The 12594-nt window shown below is 43.7% G+C and overlaps 1 protein-coding gene and 1 long non-coding RNA gene across 9 annotated transcripts in view; both read right to left on the bottom strand.

Moving 5' to 3' along the window:
• LOC106812224 (FERM domain-containing protein 3-like) overlaps positions 1-12594 on the bottom strand; it is a 51358-nt gene that overhangs the window by 36960 nt on the left and 1804 nt on the right. For all 8 annotated transcript variants that reach the window (XR_001394303.1, XR_001394304.1, XR_001394305.1 and 5 more), the window contains exons 4-5: positions 3357-3444; positions 1576-1664 (exon numbers count right to left, since the gene is read on the bottom strand). Coding sequence is in view for 1 of the 8 variants with exons in the window: in XM_014816056.1 (XP_014671542.1) it covers positions 1576-1664; positions 3357-3444 (177 nt within the window). In the remaining 7 variants the exon portion in view is untranslated. The remainder of the gene's footprint in view (positions 1-1575; positions 1665-3356; positions 3445-12594) is intronic.
• Positions 5103-6676, bottom strand: LOC106812226. The gene is made up of 3 exons (XR_001394310.1): positions 6571-6676; positions 6183-6225; positions 5103-5166 (listed from the first exon to the last, which is right to left on the bottom strand). It is a non-coding gene; the product is annotated as an uncharacterized LOC106812226 (long non-coding RNA).

Below are 12594 nucleotides of genomic sequence, written 5' to 3'. Positions count from 1 at the left end.
CATACACATACACATACACATACACATACACATACACACATACACGCACACATAACAGACGCCGCCGCTAACACCCCATATTGATTTCCCCGTGCCAGGTCTCGATAATGAATGCCTATGCTCCACGAACACCTGTAGCTGGAACAACTCAATTTTGTATATCCCTTATGTGGGGGTCGACTCGAAAGCCTAGTGCTACTTTGACTCTTACAGCACTCATTTTTTGTTAGTAAGTTCACGATTCTTTTTTATTTATACTCTCACGTTATACCTATCATACACCTGCTGTTGTAACTAAGTTAAATAAACTAAGTTAAACAATCTGAATCTGGAGGGGAGTGGCTGGTTATCTGCCTCCATGGTCTATGTATGCTCGTGTTCTTATACCCGGCGATACATCAAGCGCGATTCTAGTACATCAAGAGGTTACAGTAATGTGTGCTGACGGTGTTTCATCGGGGAGCTGGCATGCGCCTTCTGCTGAGAATGTAAATCCATAAATTTGAGTGGAATTACTGCTTCAAGTCACTGTAAAATGGCAGCGTTAACTCAGTGCAGCGTTATTGGTGGTGTTAGGAATGTGCAGCCATGACGCTGCAGTCGTATTATATGATTTGTTCCGTAGTTAGGCTTTCAATTATCATTCTGAGTAGTGTGCAAGCAAAGGAATAGGGTTGGTGGTTATGACACATAAGCGATCCGAAAGGATATGAAAGCGAAAAACTAATGTACAAGCATGTGCTAGGGCAAACGATTGCACTTGCAAAGTGGAGATAATTCCAGTGGGAAGTTTACACGCCGGTTCGTCATGCATCATGATCATAGGTCGTGACATCAAGATGAATTTTCGGAGACTGTTATGGAAATATCTCGTTTCTGAAAATTACTAGACGAACGATGTTGTATGAAAGCTTTTTAGTTGGGTCTTCGTGTTTTTGTTAAGCGCTACTGTTTAGCATTCTTATTTTGCATATTCTTGTTCTATGTTCTTATTCCTATTCCATGTTCTCGTTCTATGTTCCAAGTTTATTTTCTCATTATATTTTATCGTTCTCTTTCTGTGTTTGTGTTCTTTTTCATTCTCAATCTGTTGTCACTCTGTTTTCTTATTGTTCTCTGTTCTCCTCTTTTTGTTATTCATGTTTTGTGTTCTCGATACATATTCTCACTAGTCCTCTTCGCTTTTGTCAAATTTTCTTAATCTCTTTGTATGTTTCTTGTCCTATCTTCGTTGCTGTCATTATATGTTATTATTATTATTTTTATTGCATTCCATTTTTTTTATTCTCGTTCAGTGGTCTCTATCTATGCTCTTATTCTCCTGTATTCTTGTTATTTGCTCTTTTTCTTGTACTACTATCTTGCTCTATGTACTTGTTCCATGCTCATTCCCGTAATGTGCTCCCTGTTATATGAGCATAATCTCGTGATGTGCTCCCTGTTATATGAGCATAATCTCGTGATGTGCTCCTTGTTATAGGAGCATAATTTCGTGATGTGATCCCTGTTATATGTACATATTCTTGTTCTGTGCTCTCATTTCTCCATGTTCTCACTCTACTCTCTTCTACTTACCATTTGAAATGGTGTGTCTTCTTGTTTCCCTGGAAGGTCATGATGCCAGTGTGGGTGATGCCCACATACAGGTGACTGCCTTTCTGGTCCTGAAAACACAATGTACAGGTAAACGACCCTGCTAATCGAAGAAACACAATGTTAGCATAATCTAGTCTTCTACACAATGTACGTAACAGGTAAACAACCCTGCCAATCGAAGAAACACAATGTTAGCATAATCTAGTCTTCTACACAATGTACGTAACAGGTAAACAACCCTGCCAATCGAAGAAACACAATGTTAGCATAATCTAGTCTTCTACACAATGTACGTAACAGGTAAACAACCCTGCCAATCGAAGAAACACAATGTTAGCATAATCTAGTCTTCTACACAATGTACGTAACAGGTAAACCACCCCTACACAAAATATACAAGCCAACGACATCCTAACTAACAATAAATACAGGTAAACTACGTTTCTATACAATTAACAGGTAAACTACGCTTCTATACAATTAACAGGTAAACTACACTTCTATACAATGAACAGGTAAACTACGCTTCTATACAATTAACAGGTAAACTACGCTTCTATACAATGAACAGGTAAACTACACTTCTATACAATGAACAGGTAAACTACGCTTCTAACAATGAACAGGTAAACTACACTTCGTATACAATGAACAGGTAAACTATGCTTCTATACAATGAACAGGTAACTACGCTTCTATACAATGAACAGGTAAACTACGCTTCTATACAATGAACAGGTATAACTACGCTTCTATACAATGAACAGGTAAACTACGCCTTATACAATGAACAGGTAAACTACGCTTCTATACATATGAACAGCGTGAAACCACCCCAACCCCACCCCACCTCCACCACATCCCCACCACACGCACACCTCCCTTCCAGCACAGCACAATCAGCTAGTAAATTGCTAGCAGCCTCCCAACGGCGGCAGCATCACAATAATTGGCCGACATTGCCACAGGGTGTCGTGCTACAATGCGTTCATGTGCATGCCCTAACTATCCAGTGTGCACATCGTTGGCTAATAGGCCTGAGTGGCACTAAATCCCCTCGCACACATGGGCGGCGGGGTTATTCTGTGATATTCAGACTAGAGGGATAATCTCGCGAATTGATCCGTCACGCGTGCTCTCTGCACGTGCTATTACTGACGGACGCTGCCACTTGGCCGAGTCACCGTCCCCACGGGATGAGCGCCAATCGAAATGCATAATTATAGCTGCTTCTGCTGCTGCTGCTGCTGGTGTGGTGGTGGTAGTGTGGTATGCAGAGATGCAGCTGCTAGGATGCTGGGAAGTTACTGGGACAGGAGGGTGCTACTGTTGCTGCTACTACTGCTGCTGCTGGTGGTGGTGGTGTTGATGCTGTTGCAGCTATTGCTGCTACTGCTGCTGCTGCTACTACCACTCCTGCTGCTGCTGCTGCTGCTACTGCTGCTGCTGCTGCTGCTGCTGCTACTGGTACTGCTACTGCTACTGCTACTGCTACTGCTACTGCTACTGCTACTGCTACTGCTACTGCTACTGCTACTGCTACTGCTACTAGCCTACTACTACTACTACTACTGTTACTGCTGCTGCTGTTGCTGCTGCTCCTGCTGCTACTACTACTACTACTACTACTACTGGGATTACAAGCTGCGGCTGCCTACACAAACGTACCATATATAGGGGAGCTGGGCTTGGCACACATACAATGCATTCTAAGCAATGCACAAACCACAACGACCCGCAGTGACCTGTTCAGCACTGACCTTCACAGGATGAGGGTCAACTCCATACGTGTCGAACGCCGATGCCTTCTTGATGAAGTTGAGTTCGGCCGTGGCCGGAGTCTGACCGCTGAAAAGATGGTGCGGAAGTGAGCTTCACATACAGGTGCTGCACGCGAAACAAATGACCTGTCGTGTGTAACAGTAACGTGTATACCATAGATATATCCTCGATTCATGCAGGCAATTTTACCTAACCCTACATACAGACGTGATCTACCCATACCTAATTATGCTTGATGTTACCTTCCTGGGCTGATCTTGGTGTTACCTACCTGAGCTAAGCTTGATGTTACCTAGCTTACCTGAGCTAAGCCTGATGTACCTTACCTGAGCTGATCTTGATGTTTCCTTACCTGTGCTAAGCCTTGTGTTACCTTACCTGAGCTGATCTTGATGTTTCCTTACCTGTGCTAAGCCTTGTGTTACCTTACCTGAGCTGATCATGATGTTACCTTACCTGCGCTAAGCTTGGTGTTACTTTACCTGAGCTGAGCTTGGTGTTACCCTATCTGAGCTAAGCTTGATGTTACCTTACCTGAGCTGATCATGATGTTACCTTACCTGAGCTGATCTTGATGTTACCTTACCTGAGCTAAGCTTGGTGTTACCTTACCTGAGCCGAGCTTGATGTTACCTTACCTGAGCTAAGCTTGGTGTTACCTTACCTGAGCTGATCTTGATGTTACCTTACCTGTGCTAAGCCTTGTGTTACCTTACCTGAGCTGATCATGATGTTACCTTACCTGCGCTAAGCCTTGTGTTACCTTACCTGAGCTGATCATGATGTTACCTTACCTGCGCTATGCCTTGTGTTACCTTACCTGAGCTGATCATGATGTTACCTTACCTGCGCTAAGCTTGGTGTTACCTTACCTGAGCTGATCATGATGTTACCTTACCTGCACTAAGCTTGATGTTACCTTACCTGAGCTGAGCTAGGTGTTACCTTACCTGAGCTGAGCTTAATGATACCCACTGAGCTGAGCTTAATGATACCCACCTGAGCTGAGCTTAATGTTACCCACGAGCTTGAGCTTGGTGAATCTCAGCAATCTTCTCCTCCTGCTTGGGTGTCTGCTTCAGCAGGACCTTGAACTCTGACACGTATCCCTCCTGATGTACGTCTGGGTCGTAGTCTCCAAGCTCAGCTGCATCACAAAGCCATATATCAGTAGGAAGCACGGATGCTGGAGTGCAGAGATGTAGGATGACTTCAGAGATGCGGGATGCTGTTTGATGCTGTGATATTGGGTAGTAGTGATGCAGAGATGTGGGAATGCAGAAGGGATGCATGATGTAGGGATACTGACATGCAGAGTTGCGGGGATACAGGGACGTTTCATGTCTATGAATAAAACACCAATGTATTAACAAACTATCCTTTTTTGCTTCTTTTTCATCTCTCCATATTTTTCCGCTCATTCTATTTTCTCCTTCTCTCTCTCCCCCACTTTTCTTCCTCCCCTCTTCCTTCTCTTCTTCTCCTGTCCCTCTCTGTCCCATATCCCTCCCTCCTTCCTCCTGCTCCCCTTCTTCTCCCTCCCCTCTCCCTCGCCTCTCCCTCCCTCCTTCCTTCCTCCTCCTCCCTTTCCTCCTCCTCTTCCATCACACTCACACTGTATGACGTGCGCGGCGAGCCAGGCTGAGTCGCTGGGAGAGCAGAACAATCTGCCGTGGAGCAGGTCCCTGCCATCTGCAGGAACAGCTGGTAGGCGTTGATCTCCTCCTGCAGCTTGCTCGGGTCCGGCGGATAGAACTTAACGACGGAGCAGAAGATACGGCTCATGACCTACGAATGTCAAACCAGTGGTCAACGTGACGACTATACGACATTACGAATGAATGCCATAGGTGGTTACACTTACAGTGGCATAGTTACAACAGAACAATGGGAACTCAATTACTTTAGAGTAAGACATCATATCAGTGAGTATACATCATCAAAGTACCGCCTAGGTAGAAATCTTAAATCAGTCGTGAACGTGATGACTATATGACAGTATGGATGAATGCCAAAAACAGAACAACTAGAACCAAATTACTACAGAGTAAGACATCATTACAGTGAGTAAGACATCATTACAGTGAGTAAGACATCATCAAAGTACCACCTAGGTAGAAATCTTAAATCAGCCGTCAACGTGATGACTATATGAAAGTATAGATGAATGCCAAAAACAGAATAACCAGAACTAAATTACTACAGAGTAAGACATCATTAGAGTGAGTAAGACATCATCAAAGTACCACCTAGGTAGAAATCTTAAATCAGTCGTCACCGTGATGACTATATGACAATACAAGTGAATGCCAAAAACAAAACAACTAGAACTAAATTACTATAGAGTAAGACATCATTAGAGTGAGTAAGACATCATCAAAGTACCGCCTAAGTAGAAAGGTTAAATCAGCCGTGAACGTGATAACTATATATGATATTACAGATGAATGCCAAAAACAGAACAACCAGAACTAAATTACTATAAAGTAAGACATCATTAAATAGAGTGAGTATAAGACATCCTCACAGTACCTAGAACGTAAATAGTAAGAAGTACTGAGACCTACTTTAATAGAGTGAAGTTAGGGCAAGGTTGGTTTAGGGCGGTTAAAGTTCGGTTGAGAATAATGATGTATGTACAAGGATCCTAATAGCATAGATTAAACATTAAATTAATTTTTTTTTTTTCATTATATAAAGTATAATATTTAAATAATAAACTAATTATAAAGCAGAACCGAGGCACTGACACAGGTCTACCAACAATAAGCCAGCACGCTACCTCCACACCCATCAACTCTTACCTTTCATCTGCCTCAAGATGGTCTTCACAGGGTCCAGCCAGTGCTGAAAGACGAGAGAGAGAGAGAGAGAGAGAATTATAAACGACAGGCACTTAGTGACTGAGATAAATTCACAACGAGATGAACGAAAATCGGAACACTCCCTTGAGATGTCAGAAAATTCTGCGATCAATTGAATTTCGCGTTCTTCCCACCATCTCTCTTCCTCTATTCCTCACATCCTCTTCTCCTGGGGTAGCTACGCACGGGAATTCTCGAGTCGGAAAGTTTTACAGGATGATTGAACGAGGAAAATTCATTCTGCACGCAATGCCTCGGGTGATGGATTGTAGGGTGTGTCCCTCCCACCCCCGAGTGCCCCTCCCCCAGCCTGACCAACACCTCTTACCCGTTGCTTGTGCTTGTCTATGTAGCGCAGGCCAAAGTAGTCTTTCTCAATCAGGTTCAGGTGGTTGCAGATGTGATCAAGGAGGTCCTGACCCAACGTGTCCTTCTGCAATGTATAGTGCAGATATTGATTAGAAATGCGCAAACCTCTTTTGTTTCTAATCTTTCAATCCCTTGCAGTTTTCACCGTAGACATTCCAGCGTCAACTGATCATGTGTGGACAACCAGATTTCCTTTATAGTAATATATTCACTTATACTGACACACACACATAACAGGCTCCAATTAGCAATCGGGGATGAATTGCACGATCGCCCTACAAACCTTCTGTAATTCAATATATAATAAATTGTAAACATATTTATATACATATATACATATGTGTGTACTAGGAATGCATGTGATATCTGACTTGCGACAACGATTATGTTTATTCCAGCACCACGAAATCGACATCGCGAAGCCCTGTGACCTTCACCATTGGTGGCAGTGCCAGCCGAAGGTCACCACGAGAGCGCGCTGATGCCGAATGCCGTCGCCGGCGCACCCTCTACTCTCTCGCACGCAACCGAGTTTACCCCGCCTCGATTTACGATAGTCAGCCGGCAGGTTTTACGCGCCGAGACGATTTACTGCCACCTCGTCATGACACGTGACAGCGCGAATGTTACAAGAATGTGATAATGTCACAAGAAAGCGGCGACACCGTTGCAAGAATGTTGTGGCAATAATGTGTGACTGCCAAAGGAAAAGGAGAGAACTTAGGGACGGAGAATCCACATTTGTTCAGAATGTTTTCCCCACATAAAAATGACAAATTCCCAAGGTCATTTACGTAGGTAGTAATGACTAACTCGTAATACTACTACTACTACTACTACTACTACGGGTAAGGTAACACAAGCTTAGCGGCAGGTAAGGTAACATATGATCGCTCAACTCAGGTAACATCCAAGCTTAGCGCAGGTAAGGCTAACATCATGATCAGCTCAACTAAGGTAAAATCAAGCTTAGCGCACAGGTAAGGTAACATCATGATCAGCTCAGGTAAGGTAACACCGAAGCTTAGCGCGCAGGGAAGTACATCATGATCAGCTCAGGTAAGGTAACACAAGGCTTAGCGGCAGGTAAGGTAACATGCATGATCAGTTCAGGTAAGGTAACACAAGGCTTAGCGCAGGTAAGGTAACATTAAGCTCAGCTCAGGTAGGTAAATCAAAGATTCAGCTCAGGTAAGGTAACACCAAGCTTAGCTGGCAGGTAAGGTAACATCAAGCTCGGCTCAGGTAAGGTACACCAAGCTTAGCTCAGGTAAGGTAACTCAAGATCAGCTAAGGTAAGGTAACATCAGCTCGGCTCAGGTAAGGTAACATCAAGCTTAGCTGCAGATAGGGTAACACCAAGCTCAGGCTGCAGGTAAAAGTAACACAAGCTTAGCGCAGGTAAGGGTACATCATGATGCAGGCTCAAGGTAAGGTAACACAAGGCTTAGTGCAGTAAGGAAACGATTCAAGATCAGCTCAGGTGGGTTAACATTCAAGCCTTAGTTCAGGTAAGGTAACATCAAGGCTTAATGCCTCAGCGTAAGGTAACAATCAAAGCTTAGCTCAGGTAGTAACACCAAAGATCAGCGCCAGGAAAGGTAACATCAAAGCATCAACTAGCGTAATGGCTAGTGAATCACGTCTGTATGTAGGCTTATGGTAAAATCGCCTGCATGAATCGAGATATATCATAGGGTACTACACGTTACTGTTACAACACGACAGGTCATGATTGTTTGTCGGCGTGCAGCAACCTGTATGTTGGAACGGCTCACTTCGCCCCACACTGATCTTTCAGCTGGTTCAGACTCCGGCACGGCCGAAACTAACTTCAATCAAGAGGCATCGGCGTTCGAGCACGTATGGAGTTGACCGCGCGTGCATCCTGTGAAGGTCCAGTGCTGAACAGGCTCACTGCGCGCGTCGTTGTGGTTTGCTGCATTTGCTTAGAATGGCATTGTATTGTGCTCAAGCCCAGCTCCTCTATATATGGTAGCGTTTGTGTAGGCACCGCCAGCTTGTAATCGCAGCTAGTAGTAGTAGATGTAGCTAGCAGCCAGCAGCCCAGAGCAGGCAGCAGCAGTAAACAGTAGTAAGCTAGCTAGTAGCAGCAGCAGCAGCAGCAGCAGCTAAACAGTTAGTTAGTAGCAGTAGCCAGTAAGCAGTAGCACGTAGCACTAGCAGTAGCAGTAGCTAGTAGCAGTAGCAGTGCAGTAGCAGTATGCAGTAGCAAGTTAGCAGCTAGCCAGTAGCAGTAGGGCAGCAGCAGCTAGCAGCAACAGCCAACAACGCAACAGCCAACAGTAGTAGTAGTAAGCACTAGCAGTAGCAGTAGCAGTAGCAGCTAGGTTCAGTAGGGAGTAGCCAGTAGGCAGTAGGCAAGGCTAGCAGTAAGGCAGTGCAGCAGCACAGCAGCAGAGCAGGCAGGCAAATAGGCTGCAACAGCATGCAAACACTACACCGAAGCCAGCAGCAGTAGTAGCCAGCAACAGTAGCCCCTTCTGGTGCCCAGTAACATTCCAGGCATCCTAGCAGCCTGCATCTGCTGCATACCACAACCACCAGCCACCACCATACAGCGCAGCAAGCAGCAGCAGCACCATCCATAGTAATTATGCATTTCGAATATGGCCTCATCCCCCGTTGGGGACGGTGACTCCGCAAGTGCGCAGCGTCCGTCGGTAAATAGGCACGTGGCAGAGAGCACGTGACGGTGTGCAATGTGCGAGCGAGATTATCCCTCTAGGTCTGAAATGATCACCAGAATAACGCCGCGCCCATGTGTGCGACAGCGGCGATTTAGTTCCACCTAATGGCGTATTAGCCCAACGATGTGGCACACTGTCGGCCAATTAATTTGTGATCTGCCGCCCGTTGGCGAGGTTCGCTAGCCAATTTACTAGTAGCTTGGATTGTGGGCTGCTGCTGGAAGCGGAGGTGTGCGTGTGGTGGGGCATGGTGTGCAAGGTTGGGGTGGGGGTTGGGCGTGGTTCACGCTGTTCATCTGTATAGAAGCGTAGTTTTACCTGTGCATTGTATAGAAGCGTAGCTTTAACCTGTCATTGTATAGAAGCGTAGCTTTACTTGTTAATTTGTATAGAAGCCGTAGTTTACGCCTATATTTTGTAGGTAGGCATGGTTTTGCTTGTATATTTTGTAGTAGATGGTTGGCTATGTATAGTTTGATAGTAAAGCTTGGTTTACTGTATGTTTTTAGCATGGTGGTTTGCTTGTATATTTTGTAGTAGCGGTGGGTTTTACTTGTACATTGTAGAGAGAAGGAAGCTTTAAGCCGTAATATTTTGCTAGCTAGTGTAAGTTGCTGTATATTCTTGCTAGCGCATGCGTGGTTTGCTTGCTATATTCTGTAGTAGGCGTGTTTACCTGTACATTGTATAGAAAGCGAAGTTTACGCTGTTATATTGTATAGAAAGCCGCGAACAGTTTTATCCTGTACATTGCTATACGAAGGCGTAATAGTTTACCTGTACATTGTATCAGAAAGGGAAGTTTACCATATGTACATTGCTATAGAAGGGAAGTTCTTACCTGTGTAATATTGTGTAGAAGGGAAGTTTTACCTGTACATTGTATTAGAAGGGAATGTTTTTACCTGTATATTGTGTAGAAGAGGAACGTTTACGCTGTATAATGTGCTATAAAGAGCAAGTTTACCCTGTACATTGTATAGAGGGCAAGTTTACCTGTATATTGTAAATACGAAGGAAGTTACCTGATATATTGTGTAGAAGGGAAGTTTACCTGTACAATTGTCGTAGAAGGGAAGTTTACCCTGTATATTGTGTAGATAGGGAGTTTAGGCCTGTATATTGTGTAGTAGGATAGTTTACCTGTATATTGTGTAGAAGGGAAGTTTACCTGTATATTTTGTAGAAAACTAGATTATGCTAACATTGTGTTTTCTTCGATTGGCCAGGGTTTGTTTAGCGCTGTTACGTAGCATTTGTGTAGAAGACATAGATTATGGCTAACATTGTGTTTCTTCGATGCAGGGTTCGTTTACTGCTGTACATATGTTGTTTCAGGACGCATAAAGGCAAAGTCACCTGCTATGTGGCATCACCACATGGCCATCATGACCTTCCAGGAAACAAGAAGACACACCAGATTCAAATGGTAAGTAGACAGCAGAGTAGAGTGAGAACATGGAGAAATGCAGTAGCACAGAACAAGAATATGTACATATAACAGGGATCGACATCGCACGAAATTATGCTCCTATACAAGAGCACATCAGCGAGATTATGCTCATTATAACAGGGAGCAGCATCAGCGAGATTATGCTCATATAACAGCGGAGCACATTACGGAATGAGCCATGGAAGCACAGTACATGAGCAAGATAGAGTACAAGAGAAAAGAGCACAATAACAAGAATACAGGAGAATAAGAGCATAGATAGAGAACACTGAACGAGAATAAAAAAAATTGGAATGCAATAAAAATAATAATAATAACATATTAATGACAGCAAGCGAAGATAGGACACGAAAACATAACAAAGAGATTATAGAAGAATTTGACCAAAAACGAAGAGGACTAGTGAGAATTATGGTTATCGAGAACACAAAACATGAATAACAAAAAGAGGAGAAACAGAGAACAATAAGAAAACAGAGTTGACAACAGATTGAGATGAAAAAAGAACACAAACACAGAAAAGAGAACGAGAAAATATAATGGAGAAAATAACTTGGAACATAGCTAACGAGAACATGGAATAGGATAAGAACATAGCGAACAAGAATATGCCAAAATAAGAATGCCCTAAGACAGGTAGGCGCTTAACAAAACACGTCGAACGAAAGACCCAACTACAAAGCTTCAATACAACATCGTTCGTGCTATGAGTATATTTTCAAGAACGTAAGATATTTCCATAACAGTTCGAAAATTCATCTTGATGTCACGACCTATGATCATGATGCATGACGAACGCGCGCTGCTAAACTCCACTGGAATTATCTCCACTTTGCAAGGTGCATCGTTTGCCCCTAGACATGCTTGTACATTATGTTTTCGGCTTTCATAATCTTTCGCGAATCGCTTATGTGTCATAACGATCTGCACCAACCTATTTCCTTTGCTTGCACACTACTCAGAATGAATTGAAAAGCGCTAACTACGGAACAATCATATAATACGACTTGCCAGCTCAATGCGGCCTTGCACATCATACACCACCAAGTAACGCTGCACTGAGTTAACGCTGCCATTTTACAGTGACTTGAAAGCAGTTAATTCCACTCAAATTATGGGATTTACATTCTCAGCCAGAAGGCGCATCGCCAGCTCCCCATGAACACCGTCACGCACACATCTACCTGTAACCTCTTGATTGTCTAGATCGCGCTTCGATGTAGCGCGCGGTATAAGAGACACGAGCATTACATAGACATCGGAGGCAGAGTAACCATGCCACTCCCCTCGCAGATTCAAGATTGTTTAACTTAGTTTATTTAACTAAGTTACAACAGCATCGGTGATGATAGGTATAACGTGAGGAGCTATAAATAAAGAAAAAGAATGCGTGAACTTACTTAACAAAAAAAATGAGGTGCCTGTAAGAGTCAAGAGTAGCAGCTAGGCTTTCGTAGTCGACCCCCAGCATAAAGGGCATATACAAAATTCGAGTTGTCGCAGCTAGACAGTGTTCGTGAGCATAGGCATTCATTTCGAGACTGGCCACGGTGGAATATCAATACTGCGGCGTGTTAGCCGCGGTCTGATGCTACGGAGTATGCTGTATGCTGTTGTGTATTGTCGGTTACTGTGTATCGTATGTGTATGTGTATAGTGCGTGTGTGATTTCATGCTGTATGGTGTATGTGTATCGTGTTGTTTATGTGTGTGTCTGTGTGTTGTGTGTATGTGTATGTGTATGTGTGTGTGTGTCGTGTGTGTGTGTGTGTGTTTGTTTGTGTGTGTGTGTGTGTGTCGTGCTGTGTTGTGTGTGTGT

The sequence above is a fragment of the Priapulus caudatus genome, unplaced genomic scaffold, assembly GCF_000485595.1.
Source record: "Priapulus caudatus unplaced genomic scaffold, Priapulus_caudatus-5.0.1 Scaffold622, whole genome shotgun sequence".
NCBI lineage: Eukaryota > Metazoa > Priapulida > Priapulimorpha > Priapulimorphida > Priapulidae > Priapulus > Priapulus caudatus.
The sequence above is the reverse complement of the archived record's forward strand: the minus strand, read 5'-3'. Positions and strand labels throughout refer to the sequence as shown.